Source organism: Balearica regulorum, chromosome 24, assembly GCF_011004875.1.
Source record: "Balearica regulorum gibbericeps isolate bBalReg1 chromosome 24, bBalReg1.pri, whole genome shotgun sequence".
NCBI classification, from domain to species: Eukaryota; Metazoa; Chordata; class Aves; order Gruiformes; family Gruidae; genus Balearica; species Balearica regulorum.
Genome location: NC_046207.1, coordinates 5,989,648 through 6,006,561, shown reverse-complemented (window position 1 = coordinate 6,006,561; position 16,914 = coordinate 5,989,648). Strand labels below are relative to the sequence as shown.

General features: G+C 46.0%; 1 protein-coding gene across 2 annotated transcripts in view; it reads left to right on the top strand.

The window, feature by feature from the left end:
* Window positions 1-7,341: 7,341 nt before the first annotated feature.
* SKAP1 (src kinase associated phosphoprotein 1) overlaps window positions 7,342-16,914 on the top strand; it is a 154,341-nt gene continuing 144,768 nt past the window's right edge. Inside the window, exons 1-2 of one of the 2 annotated variants that reach the window (XM_075775263.1) lie at window positions 7,342-7,431; window positions 13,472-13,577. In XM_075775263.1, coding sequence (XP_075631378.1) covers window positions 13,541-13,577 — 37 coding nt within the window. In that variant the 5' untranslated portion in view covers window positions 7,342-7,431; window positions 13,472-13,540. The remainder of the gene's footprint in view (window positions 7,432-13,471; window positions 13,578-16,914) is intronic. The other variant, XM_075775262.1, reaches the window with a different exon arrangement.

Here is a 16,914-nt window from a genome sequence, read left to right as displayed (position 1 = left end):
CAAATATTCCTATTTATGAACTAACATCTGGGTCAGTCTACATAGCATAGTTGGAAAGCCATTAAGACAGATGCCTGCATTTCATTAGGCAAGATTTGATAAGGTGGGTAGGGTTACAGGGCAAGATTACTATGGGAATTCAGTGAGTTTAAACCTTCACTCCAGTTAATAAAATCAAACAATACATCATAAAAGTGTCTGGAAATTGGCTCAATAATTGAAATAGAACTGTGTGATGGATGGAGATTTATGGATGTTAATGCAGAAGCAGGGCTACATTAGAACGTCATATCTGAATCTCTTCTGAATCCAGACCCTCGAGACCAAATCTGTCTTTTGTGCTGCTTTTAGATTCTTTTCCAGAATGAAGAAAACCTCACAGAATGGCTGGTCCAGTTTTAATCCGAAGTGTCACTGAACTGTCCATGAAATCTCGGGTCCATCAAGTGTAATGATATGATTCATGTTTACACAGATGTCTCTGAACTGGCTTTAGGCTGAGCTGAGGCAGCCTGGATCTCGGTGCAGGTGAGCCAACTGTGAATGCTACTGTACCAAAGGCAGCACTACACTACTGTCTGCATTCCCGTTCACGAGTGTCTGACACATGCTGCCATCACCACCTTCCATAGCAGTGTACACGTACCGTGTTGCTATTATACCGAGTAATAAAGTCAAGGTTAAATTTAGCCATTAGCCACCCAACATCTCTCATCATTTTCATCTCTCATCTTCATCTGAACTGAAATATTCAAGGAGCTGTCATGTCATGTCCTCTGTGTCCAAGACCCTTCTCCAGGACTGATCTCTCCTTCTTCTGTCCACTGCTTCTCAGATCATGTGGACTTTTGTCCTAAACCTTTGTTCTCTCTCAGGAGCAGACAGAGAGCTCTCCCTCCTCTAGAGCTCTCTGGATCCTCCCTCAACTCCATCCTTCTCCCTTAGCCTTGATGGCAGCCCTTGGTCCTAGCCGTTTATAGGAAGTGTCCCCTCTGCAGCCTTAATGAAGTGTGTGGCAGTCCTCCTCATTAAAACTCAGTGTTGTCAATAAAAGAGTCATTAAAGTAGTTTGATGAGGATTGGGAGAAAGAGAAGAGGTGCTACAACACATCTACAGGGCAGAGGGCAGCTCCATCACACATTGTAACCAAACAGCAAGGGATCAATATCACCTTTGCATTAAACTGAAGCCCATCCATCAGCCTGAGGAACAGCAGCCTCCACAGGAGCTCAGCTCACTGCTCATTTCTGGCTTCCTGTCTTTCTAATCCTTCCCTTTACAGTGTGCTCTTCCCTTCCTCATGCTGGCCAGCTTTTGCCTGAGGCTGTAGAAATGCTGTCTCAGAGCTGTGTCCTGCTTAGGATTCCAGTGGCGATATCCATTCCCCACATCTAGCTTCGGGATGACAAGTTTTCTGAGAACATGCTGTCAGGAGATGCCTTCTGCATGTTGACACCTCCTGCAGACCACCTCCATCCCACTGACCACCATGGGTACTCCCAGAGAAGGATCTCCTTGCCACAGGCCACCTCTGCAAGGGAGATGGTAGGAGTGGACGGACCAGTGGAGTCCGTTCACCCTGAAGGTGAGGGGATGTTTGTGCCATACGAAAAGGAAACGTGTGCCCAGTCTTCACTGGCCTGTGTCCATTGGATTACAGTGAGGGGCCATGTGGCGAGCAAAGATGAATCTGGACTCCAGACTGAGGCCTGGACTCGAACTTGAGCTTGACATACAGTCAAGTGCTGCACAGGAAGAATGAAGCAGGGGAGGAAACCCGTGCCTCCTCACTCCTGGGTTAAGACTCCGACCTTCCTTCCTCCCTCTCAGCTCACAACTGCTCTGACTCTGCCTTTCCATTTCTGGGGTGCTGTGCACGAATTTGACAATGGCAGTGTGGACCTGGATAACCTGAACACTACCCCAGGCACCAACGCTCTTGTTTATTTTCCCAGGGTCTTCTCTTGAGACGTTCTTATGTTTCTGTTCTATACTTCATCTCGTCCGGTCAGACTATAAACTCAGGGGTTTATGTCTGCTAGCGGAACATTTTAGTGGGGTCCTACTGTAACTAATGTGCTGGTGTGATGAAAAACAGTTGCTATACATTCACAGATCTTCTAATAAATACATCTCAACACACCTGTGTGCTTCCGAGAAGCCTTCACAGCAGAGAAAATGCAGCATGTCTGGAAGGTAAATGAATCCAGAGTCTGGCAGTCTAAGCCAGGAGCAAGGTCCAGTCATTTAGTTTTGCTTTGGGACTAGATCTGTTTATCATAACTCAGAGCCGCTGACATATTTTTGTTTCTCTTTGGCTTCGGAAACTGATGAACAGTAACCTGCAAGCCCTTGTGAAGCAGAGGTGCAGAATCGAATTATGAAGACAACCGAAGACCACTTAGCTTTAAAAAATGAAAGAGGCTTTATGAGAGTTGTAACCAACCTTTAACTGAATGACTTAGTCACACGAAAAGATACACGAGCTGTTGGACAATGAGAATGACATAAGCATGTAAACTCTGGGATTACAGCAGAGCATTAGCATGGCATAGCTGATTAGTAAACCAGGAGACATTATTCAAGCAGTCAGGTGCATTACCAGATTGGAAAGTTGCCTTTTTTCTGAGTTGTTGGTCACTGTCAGAGGCAGCAAATGACACCCAGTGGCCCAACAATTTGCCCTGGAATGGCAGGAGCTGTGATACAGAAATGGATGGACTAGCATCTGCTCTGAAAAAGCAAGAATTACAGTCTGCTCTGAATTGGCAGGAGCTACAGTGCTGGGAAGAGAGGACAAAAGGGCAAGTCAGTGCACTGTCCGGGGATATCGAACAAGATGAATAAAGGGGCTGGAAATGTACTTTCAGTGCTGCAGCACCAGACTAGGTGAACAAATAACCTGATCCAGTTTAATGAAGCCTGTGATCCTCCACCTTCTTTGTGCAATGGGTGTCCCAGGGTCAGCGTGTGCCCGCACGAGCATGCACACAGCCTTATCTTATCTAATTACTAGAAGTTTCAGATTAATTTCAGTGCAGCTGCTTGAAAGGGCTGTTATCAGCCAGGGCTTTGTGGTTTAACCTTGTTACCCTTTTGTTGTTAACCTCTCCGAATGGCAGCGAGGGGAAGGCTGAGATCCTGATGTGCAGGAGGAGCGGGGCGGGGGGGAGCAGACGGGAACTGGTGAGTCTGCACCCCCCCAGTTTTGTGCATTCAGCTCCGCATCAGGCCGTGTGACAGGACAGCTGGCTGCTTACCTCCAGTGACAGGCGCTGGTACCCAGCCACACAGAACAGCCCATAACAGGGACACGTCTCCTGCCAACCTCTCCAGATCCTTTGATATTTCCGACAGCGCAGTAAAGGACTCCGACTCTCACATTTTACCTTGCATCGCTCAGTCCTCTAAGGCTGCCCTGCTTTGTTTCCATAGCTACACCCAATCGCATCTGGCTTCCTGTGAAATTGGATTTCAAAGCAAGACAAGCCTTCAAAGGAATTTGTCCATTTAACAGAATATCATTAGGAGAGAGCCTGTCTGCTGAACTTGGGACCTAAAATGATTAAGGTGGGGCTTTTATCATGTAGGGAGGCAGCTTTACATCTAGAGCCCATAAAGCTTGATGCTACATAACAATGATGCAGTGGAAGTTGCCAGTCACCGCCAGACTCCCCCGTCCCCTTCCCAGCTGACCACTAAACTAAATTTGTAACCTATTCACACATTCAAAAATGAAAGTGGCAAGGAAAAAAGCAGGGGAAAAAAGGTCATTTGCCTGGGAATCAGTCTGCCTGGCTCTATCTGCAGCTGCACAAGGTTGAGCGGAAGGCTTGGCTAGGTGCTAAGGCTTTGGTAATAGCACCTATGTCTCCATGGCAGCTGAGGCTCTATGCCTCAGTATTCCTCAATAAAATGGATTTAATAACAACAACAGCTGCTGCACGATCAACCTGGTCTTAACAAAATCTTCCTGTAGGGCCAGAGGGGAACTTTCCAGGTGCTGGGTCCTGTCTGTGGCTGCCAGGACCATGGGATGGATGTGTGGTCCAAGAGCAGCTGGCGTGCAAGAGTGCCAGCCTCCGCACAAGATGCCACTTTCAGTGCCTTATGATAACCTTAAGATCTGCAGCAAAAGACCAAAAATCACAACTGCAATATGTCTCAGAAGTTGAGCAGAAAAGATCTAGAGCTTTGCCGATGCTGTAAACACTGCAACAGCAGGAAATTTGTTGGGTGAAATCCCCATGTGCTCTTAAGCAGCGATCACACCCAAGGCAGCAAAGGAAGGCAAAACCACACAAACCAACTGCAAAACAAGTCACTGCTAGTTTGACACAAGGAAAAATTTCTTCCAGACCCTAAATATGATAAATCCGTTTAACTCTTGGGGAAGACTCACTGACCAGGTATCTTCTAGTTCACTTTTTACACCACTATGCTTTCAGAGTATTGTGTGAGTTACAGAAATGCAGAGAACATGTGAGATGACCCTTTTCTTTGCAGTTGCGTGAACATTTCTTCCTCTGAGATTTGCATTGATCAGGTTTTATTGATCTTTCTGGCATATCTGAAGGCAGTTTCTTCCATCTAAGGGACCTAGTTCATTCCTTTATAAACTCATTTTTAAAGTTAGTCAGTCTCAGCAAGCAGCTGCTTTTTATTTGTAGTCTGTAATGAACTGAACTAGGATTTCTACACAGAGGCGTTTAAATATTTATCCCTAAACACCTCTAGGTGAGAATCTGTAGGCAGATCCATCTACTGCACACATCCACCTACATGTACTACCATCTTTTACATACAATCCAAACCACTCCAATGTGTCAGGAGCCTCTGGCAGCTAACAGAGACTCCCATTTGGCTTCTATAGGAGACTCAATTTCTAAATCCTGACTCATGAAACCCTACCTGACTAGGAGATGCAATGGGAATGACTACTGCGGTGTAGATGCTTTCTAGCAAGGCAATCTCCCGTGTGAGGCCCTCTGAACTGTAGCTGCATTTCCTGTGCTTTAAGACCTCTGCATCCACTGAAGAGCAATTTCTTGTGTATGTTGTCCTAAAATAAAGACTATGCCACCGTGGTGTTGTCACTGTGGGTGAGCCCACTCAGCGGAGCACAAGGTAAAGGGGGAAGGAGAGGAACGGAGTGAACTTACTCAGAATAGGAACCTTGTAAGGTCTGGATTGGTAATGTCAGACGTGAAGTCTGTCTCCAGGTTGTTCTGAAATTCCACGTGCGTGCAGAGCACAGCCAAGTGATGAATCACAAGTGGTGGTGTGTTTCTCTGCCCGGATCTGGAAAGCAATTGAGCCTCCCTGAGCAGGAGGGAAAACACAGTGTCTTCTTTGCGACTAAACCTCAAATGGCAGCTGCCACTTCAGCATTGCCCCGTGGAGAGACTCAATACACAGAAACTGGTGCAGCATTACTTTCCTGGTAAATCAGCTGCATACACTAAATGTGTTCATGGTCACGGTATCTTCACTTCTCCTTTAAAGCCATCCCTTCTTGACAAGTGTCATTTGTATGTGAGTTATTGAGGTGGTGTCCCCACCCGTAAAAGTGGACATTTCAACATAAAGGTCACAAAAGAACTTTGCAGCTGCTTTGGGGGTTTCCCCTTTTCACTCCACTGTCTACAGGGGAGGCAACACACTAGAATTGGAGGCACACATGCCCAAAACAAAAACCCACAAAGCACTGTGCTTCATCTTATACCTGTTCTTCATCTGATTTGTACTGATAACCAAAAGCGTAACAGAGTCTTTTCCCTTGTTTCACCCACGTGTCTCAGAAAGTGGGTCACAAAGCATGTTAGCAGCTGACGGCGTATGGAGGAGCGCCTCTCGTCTATGTTTCCATTATTCCCATATCCAAGCCTTTACCAGTATAGGTCTTATATCACATATGTGAGATAGGCCTGAATCTCACATATTGCCTTGACTGAACCGAGCAAGAAGCTTGGGGCAAATCTGGAATCTGCTCCAGCTTTCCTTTATCCAAGGCCTGCCGCCCAACATCTAAACCTTTATTCCATCCAGGTGAGGCATCCAGAGAGCTGTAAGAGTCTGATTCTGCAATTATTTGGAAATCTGCTCCACCTCACGACATGGCATTGGCCCACTGAAGCCAGTGGGACCGCAGCGAAGTGTTTGTGTAGGCTGGGACCCCCATGCACACTTCTTTTTTTCTTATCCCCTACAGATTTTGCTTTGCCAGCTTGTGATAATTACTGTGCCAGGCCGGCTCGCCCAGAGCAGGAGGAAGCAAAGCAGCAAGAGAAGCAGGTTTAGGGACCCTCCTTGGAGAGTTCAGAGTGGCCCTGGCTCATTGCAAATGCTCTTTTATGTTGGGAAAATATAATTAAAGATCACATGCCAGGCATAAAATACCAGAAAAGTGAAAGTGGCAAGCATGTTCAGAATAACCTTTTCTATGTGCTATAATAATAAATATTTGTTTGATACCAGGATATTGCAAAGTAAGGACTGGATCCTGTACACTTATTCTACAGGAAATCTTAAAGTGGTCTTCGGAATCACTGATGAGCTTCAGTTAAAGACAACTGTCTTTAGAGTTGTCAGTATTGAGCCTAAAATTTGGAAATGCAAGAATGAAAAATAATAGTGGTGTCCTCACAGTCAGCTTGCGCTAATTCATTTATATAGGAGAGGAGCAGATGTAGGGCTGTGGGTTAATCTAATGCAATGCCATTTTTGTTTTGTAGAGTGCAGTTTGCATTTATTGCCTGTCATAAAGCAAGTTAAAGTGCGCAACCCTGTTATTTCTCTGGGCAAGACATAGAAATATGAATGGCTATTGCAATCCAGCCCTCTTCCTATGCAGGAAGAGGGGAAGTTTTATTGCAGAACAGCCAAGTACCATTCTTTTCCCCTGCACATCACAGGAAGGAGCCTGCTTGGGCCTGGAACAGCTCCAATCCCAAGTCCTGGGGTGCCAGGCACAGGCAGAGGCACAGGAGGTGAAATCAGTGGCCACGCAGCCTCAGAGAGCTCCTGGCTCTGCTCTGCCCACAGGTGTGCTGAGTTGGGGGAAATGAGCTCCTAACTGCCCCAGGATTAAGAATGAGATTAAAATGCTGATGCAGGAGCACAGGTTCAGCTGTGCTGTTGCTGGGGGTAGGGTCAGGCAGTTTGTTGGCTGCAAGTATGGAGGTGCTCTGTGCTGCTGGGCTTCCTGGCTGCCTGCAAGGAGGTAGGTTGAGCTGGCTGGGGCTGTACTAGGGAGGAGGCATCTGAGTGGAGCCCAGCAGTTCCTCCTACCTTTTTTGGGGTGTCCCCACCCTCCCTGCTTCCTTTGTCCCTGCCCCTGAGGGGCATGAGCTGTAGCAGCAGGTTTGACTCTTGTGGAAAGGAGGTGGTGGGTATCATGATCCCAGAGGAGATTCAGAGGCTCCTGGAAGGTAACCACAAATTCCTCCTTGCTCCCTTTGTGCTTCATGGGGGAAAATCTGCTGTGGTTGCAGGGGAAGAAGCTGAAAAGCTTTTTGCACCTTGCTGTGTTAAGCCAGAGAGAGGAGCGGAAGGACCTACATCTTCTCTAAGGCTGATGGTTTTGGGGTCCTCAGGTTATGTATGCCTTCCCTGACTCTAACTCCAGTGAGAGTGCAGGGGATGTGGCTGCCTGTCCTGGTGTTTTTGGGACTGTCCTCATGTTGCTCAGGAGCTGGAGATGGGTCTATGCCTGTGTCAGGGGTGGGGAAGCTTTCTGGTGGTCCCAGACTCTGTGTAAGAGAGTGTAAGCGAGATGAGTGGGGTGTCTTCTGGCATGGTCAAAAGATGTTCCCACTGAGTGCTTTCAGTTAAGGTGTTGAGTGGCTCCACTGGTGAGACAAGGGGGTGGGTGCAAAGGGTAAAAGAAGCTTGTGTGCCGCAGCGAGCCCTCAGCAGGCTTTTGTGGCTGTAATAGTGGTGTCTCCTGGCTTTAGATGTTGTGTAACTGTTACGTGTTGCATTGGGGATGTGGCGAGCAAGCTCGGTGGGGTGCATCCTCAGAAAAGCTTCAACCCCTTTGAAAAGGGGGGGTACAGCTGCGAGCAGTGCTGTCTTCAAGCCCTGCTTCTGCTTGATAACTTGGATGTGACCTCCTGAGGTCTCAGCATCTGAGTGAACGAGCTGTGCTGAGAGCTGGCAGCATTTACTCCTCTGAGTAAGATGGCAGGTGGGAGGCTCCTGAAGTTGTTTTTCCTGGATTTCTTCACTAACTTGAACTGTTACACCTCCACTCATTGAAATGGTGAGTCAGCCAAGCAGAAACCATGCTAAACTCTTCTATCAAAACCTGCTTCACAGACAAGTCCTATAGGGCCCTTTGCAGCCATTGCTGGCCCCGTGGCGTGGTAGGCAAAGGCTTGGTGAGAGAAGTGCCGTGCAGAGGTGACCACGTTAATAAATTGCCCGTGAAGAAAACTTCAGCAGCGTTGCAGGCTGGAGCAACGGCGTTAGCCCCTTGCTGAACAACGCGTGCTCGTGTTAGCGACACATCCTGCTGTCGCAGACGTGGGCGGTGGGGAAGGAGTCGTTAGCATCTCGCCGCTCGGAGTGGTTGTGTTCAGGGCTGGCCCCTGCTGCCGCAAAGCTTTGTGACCTTTTGTTTCCTGTTACGATGGCTCCCGGCAGCACCGAGCACTCGCCCCGTCCCCTCCGAGATGCGGGATAACTTCCAGTCCTGGGATCTGTCAGTCTGAGAGGGAGCGTGCAGCCTCCAAGCCCGTCAAAGCTCTCTTCCAAATGCTTTCTGTCTTCCCCCAGATGTAGGTGTAAATTTTCTCCTCTGTTTTTTAATCATGGGGGCTTCAGTGAAGTTCACCCTTTCACGTTTTTGATGTGCAGCACTTTATTGTTCAGTGCTGACACTTTTGTAAACAACTCATTTCTGCACCTGCCACCTTCCTTTAACTTAGATTATTTTCTTGTTAGCTGACTGTTTTTAATTGAAGGCTTCAGATCTCCTTCTAAAGCACAGCCTTTGTTTGCTGACAGGTATAGCAGGCTATGAATGGAGATTAATTGCATGTCACATACCTCTGTATCAAACTTGCTGTGTCTTAACAATCTATACGGTCTTGAGGCCTTCCAGTGGCTGAGGAGGTTTCTAGCTACGCAGGCTGGAAATGAAGGAGCTGAAGCGATTGCAGTGTTTGCAAGCTGCATTGCCATAAGAATTCTTGTATTTAAAATAAAAAATATAAATAGAGGAGGAGACGTACTGATGTCTGCTTCCTTGTACCAGTTTGGTCTGTAGTGCAGGACTGTTTACGTGATGCACAGAAGCAGGTAGTCAAAGTCTTGCTAGTAACAGTTGTGTTAGTATCGTGTAAGGCATCTCTGAGGTTGCGGTGGTTGAAAGCCAACACAATATGGCTATTGTCTTTACATTGCAATCCTGCGATGCTTATGAATGCTTGTTATTTTCAGTTTAGGAGTAGATGTGGTTACAACAATTATATTACTTTAAATTCCATCTTGCAAATAAGCAATCCAAGTTTCATTAATGCTGTGGTGTCAGTTAATTACACAGAGTTTTACTTCTGGCTCAGTCGGCTCCCTTTTAAAACTAAATACCCTTTTGCTTAGGGGTATTTCAAGTTTGCTTAGCACAAATTTCTTCTGAAGGCTGAAACAGTGGTTCTAAAAAATGTGATGCATCTCTGACAAACCCAGGGCTTCCGTTTTTGTTTGCAGAAGCAAAGGCAGTCTGGCAGTATGATTATCTTCCCTTCGCCTGCCTTGCTCCATCCTCTCTGTTTCAGGCGGTAGGTCTGGAAAGCTGTTTTCTTGCTGGAGTTTGGGCAACAGGAAGGACAGAGCAGGTGCTGCATGGGGAGGCTGTGACTGCACCTGCACAGCCTAACGAAGCTGGTAGCTGCTAATTGCAAGGCAAGCAGCCTCAATGCTGGTTTAAAAATAAACTATAAAATGCTCTGGCTTGTGAGGGCTAATAAGCCACAGTCAGCATTGACGTAGCATCATGAATAGCTCCGGAATGTAAATATCGGGGAATTCAGGGTTGAGACTTGGTGGCTGTTCTCTTTCCCCCATTGACCATTGCGTAGCGGAGAATGTCCCACTGCAGGAGGATGGATGGATGAAGATTGTTTCAGTTCTCAAGGTTTTCTCTGACTCGGCCCCACTAAAGCAGGAGGGCTCATCTGAAAAATGTTGTTTCACAATTAAACCATCCTTTCTTGAGCTTGCAGAAAAGTCGAGAAATGCTGTGTGTGATAGTTCATGTCTCTTATTTTGATAACTAGCCTTCTAAACCCCGGGCTGTCTTGGGATGTGTCCTGGAAATATTAATGCAGTCTCGGGGAAGCTCAAGGTATCTGTGCTCTCTGTGTTGATAGGTGTCCTAAACTTTTTAAAACTAATTTTTCCCAGCCAGCTGGGGTGATAAACTGCAGGAGGGATTGTGTGAAGCATCAAATAAGTGTTGGAGCAGACTGGTTGGCTCAGCGTTATCTTGTATAGCTAGAATGTTGTGATTCTGCGGGACTAGTTCCTCTGCACATGGAGTGTAGGATTTCTGTTGGTGGCCTTCTGATGGCAGAGGAATAGAAAAGAGGGGGAAAAAAACGTAAATGTATGTGCATGGAGAGAATACACATGGCATCTTAATACCTTTCAGCTCTGCTCATTGAGTGCTGATTAACTCCTAGAATTTAGTGCTGCCATTAAAAGGTTATTTACTACCTGGACTTCAGTGGTTGTGACATAATTCTTATGATGCTGTGCATCTCCTGCAGGATTAAAGTGGATAACTGCAATTGCTTCTAGAAACTCCCCTGAAACACTTGATGAAATGTCAACTATTTTTTTTTCCCCTCTTACCTTTTTAGCTGCAGGAAATGAAAAGGAGAGTCCTGTAAACTTTCAGAGTGGATCGCAGAGAGCAATCTATAAACATCAAGAATATAATGTTACTGACAAGCAGTAAAACTAACATTAGGGTGATTTACTCTAGAGCTGCTTACATATTGCTCTTCCTGATCCACTTTGAGAGTTTATGGTTAGGCTTTCTTTTTCATTTCCTGGTGCTATAAACATAGTGGCTGGCTCTGAAAGGGGCTCTGCCTGGTTTGCAGAAGTGACCCTAGTTCTACCATAACTTATCCAGCAGCTGATCTGTGCTGACATCCCAGTAAGTAAATACCGTATTAGAGCTAATCGCATACTCATGGAGCTAATCTGCGCTTAAAAATGACAGAGGGATGCAGCTGATATTTGCATTAGTTCTGGGAGCAGTTTGTTTTTCTTGCTCATTCTTTCACTGTGGAAATCCAGCCTGTATGTAGTTTCTCTTGCTGACCCATTTCTACTGTGCTGGTTTTATGCTGGTTTGTATATAATAAATTGTCCCCTTAGCCTCCTCTGTTCTTAAGCCGTAAGCTCCTCGGAGTAAGATATATCCTTTGTGCTTACATATATGTACTTGGGTACTTTTAATGTAATTTGTAGGTGGTGTAAGCCTCAGCCTTGTTACGCTTGTCGTGAGCTGGTACTGTATCTTAGATGTACAGTTAAAACTGCATAGAGATGTACTGAGAATGAAACTTAGTTTAAAGATTACAGGATTCGCCTGGGATTTAAAAAGCTTCACTCAGCTGCTCTGGCAAAGCCTTTGTGTTATCCCAGGCAGGCCACCCAGGGCTAAATTATTAGTGGTGAATTGATATCAACAGGCACGTTGGCCCGACACCTCTGCGCTCCCAGAGCTCCCAAAACCGCTGCTGGATGTAGGTGTGGGTTTGAGAGCGATGCTGTGAATTTGCGTTACTGTCCATCTGCCGAGATGTGTCAACTGTGCAACCCCACATCAGAGGGGTTGTGCTTGGATGCTTTGATATCTCAGTGCTGTATTTGGGCTTTAAGCTCTGTGTCTTGGCTATGGAGTGGTGGCCGCAGGAGATGTGGGTCAGGAACCCTCCTGGTAGGAGGAAAGGCAGAAAGACAGAGGGAGGAGCTAGTGAGGACCTGGAGGAGTCTGTGTTTGGCTGAAATGTGCTTGTTAATGAGTGCTCCCATGGAAGCTGGTGCTTTCAGCTGAATAAATCCGGAAAGGAGAACTGGACTGTTGTGGGGATGAGTGTTATGATCTGGTTGCCCACAGCAGCCTGGGAAGGAGCAGTGAGGAGTTGGGCCCTGCCCATCTGTCACTCTGAAGAGGACCCTGTTCTTGGGGGATGCCCAAGCATCACCCTTGTTTGTCTCCATCTCCTTCCTTATCCTCTTCACTTTAAAGAGCTCCTTTTTTTTTTCCCTCCCCCTAAATGCTAAGCCTTTCTCTAGTGTGTCATGAGCAGGCAACAAAAAGAAATGAGGGCTTGTGATTTTGATGGAAAAAGGTATTGATTTCTCTTGTGGCATTTTGATCTTGAGATGTGCTTGCAGGTGGAAGAGCTGTTTTTAAGGAGCTGTGCATGTTCCTGGGGTGTGTTAAACAGTGCTGGCTGTTGTACCGGCAGCTGAAGCATAAGGAGCTGAAAGTCTTGCAAGCAGGATATTAAACTGACATTAGTGTCACAGTGTGGGGTGTGAGTTAAAGGTTGGAGAGGCCTGTGGATGTACAACATGTAGCTTGGAAGCTAATCTTTTCTCTGCTAGAGGAAACTAGTAGTAATGCTGCTGAAGTGCAAGGATTATATTCTCCTATACGGAGCAGGTGTGACTGGAACTGTTTTGATTTCCATGAGGTTTCTGTAAAGACCATAAATATTTATGCAAATAGAAGACAATCTTTTTATCTTCCAGTTCAGGTTAAACTTCTGCATATAGATGTGGTTTCGAGGTGAGAGAATATTTACTTTTGTCTAGCTGTCTGAGCAAGCATAGAGTGTAGGATTCAGCGATAACCTTGCAGGAGAACCCATGTTGCGATACAAGCGCACGTAGGCTGGTGCACAACCAACCTGTTGTTCAGTGCTTGTCCTGCACGAAGATCATCCTTGTGAAATCCACAGGTTAGGGTTTCCTGGAAGTGTCGGTGGATAATTTGCACTGGTGTTTTAAATGGGCTTTGGATCCTCCTCTGAGTGGGATAACCACTTCTTCTGTGTCCTTAATGCCAAAAGCCTGTCACAGCAGCAGTGTTTTAGGGTTTGGGGCAGCAAAGAGGCAGGTGGAATTGGACTTTAGTCCAATAGACCTATTGATGTTTCACCTTTCTCTTATCTTTTTCTGCTTGGTGGCTTCTTTGCAGTTGCTTATTTGCCTTATACCACTGTAACTAGAGAGAAGCTCTGTAATTGCATGCAATATTTAGATCATCTTCTCTCTGCAAACATTTCAATGCCTTAACTTCTCCAAATGATTTATTCAGACTGACTTGTGTCTCCAGACCAGGCTGCTTGGTACAGTGCCTCGAGGGCTTCCCAGTGCACAGCCAGGTCCAGGTTTCTTAGCCAAGACCAGGTTAGTTTTAACCTGTAATTCTCTCTTTCCCAGATGTTGAAGGCTACCTGGCAGATGGACTGCAGAATGAAAACTTGAGTGCTAAAGCGAGGGACCAGAGGGATGCAATTCTCTTTGGCTTCCAGCAAGTCAAAGCCAGGTTTGTGTTGTCTGCATTACTTTCTAATGGAAGTGCTTCGGAATACCGCCACGCCTTGGGGTACCACATGCTGTATTGACTAGCTGGACCATGCTTTGGAAGTTAATGGATGTTCAGGGCTTGCTATAACGTGAGTGTACACCGCACACTGGTTTGTATGCTCTCCTATTTAACCAGTTATGGTTGTCTGCAAAGTTGTCATTGTGTTTGGAATTTTTGTGTTTTAATGTAAAAAAAAAAAGCCTTGGTCTGTGCCTGTACAGCTCTTTGCATATGGGTCTGATCCTATTCTTTCTTCTCCCTTGTGCTAGAGAGGATTTTGATGGATTTTTTTTTCCACACTTTGATAGTTAGACATGTGGGTGCATCAATGCTGGGAGCAAAGATTCATGCTGCTGGCTTGCTGCTGCAAGTATCTGTTTCAGGAGTGGCGCCTGAGCTCAAATATGCATTGCCTGGACTTCGATACAGTAAAACGCAATGAAGAGGACGACTTTAGTTAAGACCTGGGTCTGGACTGGATTCCAAAATTTCATGTCCTTGGGACTGTTAAGTCCTGCATGAGAAGAGGAGCTGCATCATTTGGATGAGTGAGTGAAGCAAACAAAGGTTGCCCTATTGCACTAGGGGAAAATTGAGGAACATAAACAGCAAACGGGTTGCTGGAGGCTTAAATAAAACTTTCAGCTTCAGCTGTGTTATAATTTTGGCTGGAAATGTGATCCAGACCTTGCTGTTAATGCTCTAGTTATAAGATATGAGTTGTGTCACTTGAAGTTAAGACCTGACAATAAAACTCGGGGTGGCTGACTGATCTAAGCATCCAGTTTAAATAAAACTGCTGTCGAGTCCCTGAGAAGCGGAGAATTTTATCCTTTGGAAGGGCACAGCCAGACTCTATTCCCTGCAGTCCCACTGAAGAACTTTGCAAGATGCCCTGCTGTATCTTAATCGATCTTTCCTGCTGGCTAATTAAGCATCAGTTTTACTCAGCAACACGGGACTGTGTAATTATCAGCCTGGGTTGTCCTGAATAATTGAAACAAGCTGAACGCAGAAGATGGAAGCCTTTGGAAAATGGGGCTGTAGCATATCTAATGGAAGAATGGTGTGTGTGTGTAGCAGCATCCTGCAATATCGCAGAAGAAAGGGCTTGATTGCATGTTTGTAATGGGTTGGTGTGGTTTCTCTGAAAAATTTCCACTCCTTGGCAGGTATTGATCTTGGATGGAAAGAGTTAAGTAAGCAGAATTCTGAACTTGAAGTCTTCAGACATCAAGTCAAGCTTTCTTTTTTCCAACTGTCCTGCAAGCATGCAACTTTAAAAGTGACAACTCGTTATCTTTTTTTATAATGCAAATCTCGGTCTGTTTTTAGTGAATTAAAAATAGCATGGAACTTGATAAATGTGTGAGGCACTTGGTGAACTTGGAAATGTTGGATCGTTCTTGCTTCCTGAGATGGTCTGTCTTTGTGTGCTATTGGAGTTGTGAATGGCACTTGAGCAGCGAGGAAGGGTGCTGCTGTGACCATCATCCCGTGGACCTCTGGCTTTGCAGAGGTGACTTTGATTTTGGTGACTTGCTTGAGAAAGAGCAGCCTTTAGGGTCCTGGGGCAAACACTGATGCTGTGACACAGAACTCAACGTTGGCTCTTAGCTTTTTCTCAGTGCAAGAATACGATCTGGAGATAAAGCTTTTGGAACAAAGCCATCTCAAAAAAGCAGGAGGCTTCATGAAGCAGCCTTTGTATCAGGAGGAGAGGTGATATGCAAATTCCCTCTGGATGCTCAGGTTCAGGGTCTCGGTCCTGTTGCTTATTGAAATAAATTGCAGGTACTTCTGGAGGGGAAAGTGAGACCCTTGAGCAAAGACTGCAGGGCATTGCTGATTTCCTACTTGTGTTTTATTGCTTGGTGGCATTTGGAAAGGGTGAGAAGAACAGAGTATACAGATGTCCTTGTTCTGACCTGAGCCATTAACGCAATGATTTGTGGTGGGAGATTACTGTAACAATGACTGTATCTTTTTATTTGAAAGGATCTAAGAAGGTCTTGCTCTTGGGGATGAGACACAAGTTTGTCTCTTTGGGGAGTTTCCTGTGGCTTTTGTGGCGGGTGTTCAGGAAATCATCCTCCGTCGTCTTCAGGAAGCGCCTGCCTCCCCCCAGCAGCCCTGCTCCCCACGTTTCACCTCTGCAGGCTGAAACACAATGTGGCGTGTAGGGTTTCATTATTTGGGTTCATAATGGACATAAGTAAACTGCTCAACTACTGGGGAGAGACATGTGTCTCTGAAAGGGAAGAGCTTCATCTAGTATGATTATTCTGAGCCAGTCTCAATAGCTGTTCCTGTAACTTGGCCGTCAGGTCTTTATATCGCTGCTCTCCCCATGGCCTCATAACGTTCCCCCTCCAGGTTTGCTGATGACTATAATGTGAACAAGTGGTTGGGCTTTATGTCTCCATGTGCTACCTGTGAGGATATATTGTTCCCGTCTTGCCGCAAGAAGTGCGGTAGGTAGGGAGTGGATGGTGTTTGCAGGTTATAATTTTTTTCCAAGGCAGTCTGGGGTATTTTTGCTCGAGGAGCTGTGTCAGAGGCGTTGCAGGCGGCGGCTGTGGGGAGGCTGTCACCATACGGCTGAGTTATGAGTCCCCGTACCATTTTACTTTCAGAATTCATTTGGTTATTTAAAGTGCACTGTTGTGTTGAAATAGGTCTCTTTTTCTCTTTTTTTTTTTTCCCCTCCTTACTAAGTCAGATCCTATTCTGCTTCCTAATCTCTTAGATCTAAATCCTGGCTTGGCAATTTTTTCCTAATCATCTCTTTGGTTTTGTTGATTAATTTTTTTTTTTAAAATTGCTTTCTCTGATTAGTTTGCATGGCATCCAGGAAAACAAGCCACAGAACACAACTGGAGGCTTGGTCCCCAGGAATTATCTGGGTGAGGGATGAGGCTCTTGCAGCACAGTAGCGTACACAGCTACCTGTGTCCTGACCGTAGGCTGAGGACTCTGCTCTAGTCCTGAACGGAAGAACAAAGTGTTTGTAATGGATTAAAAAAAAAACCTGCTTAAAAAGCAGTTCTGGTTTAGGGGAGGGTAGGCAGAGGATGTGGTGCTGGGGCAGAGTTTTGTTTGTCTTCCATAAGCCCCAAAGGTTGCCAGTTGCTTCTGTTTTAGGTCTGTTGGTGCTGAGGGTTTGTTTCGAGTTGTTCCTCAGGAGCGTTGCTGCTGTTTCTTGTGCCCTAACAAAGGCGGCTGCAGAGCTAGCAGCAGATGTCCGACACCTGGGATGAATCGGATACATGACTCCGCTCAGGAACACAAGCCC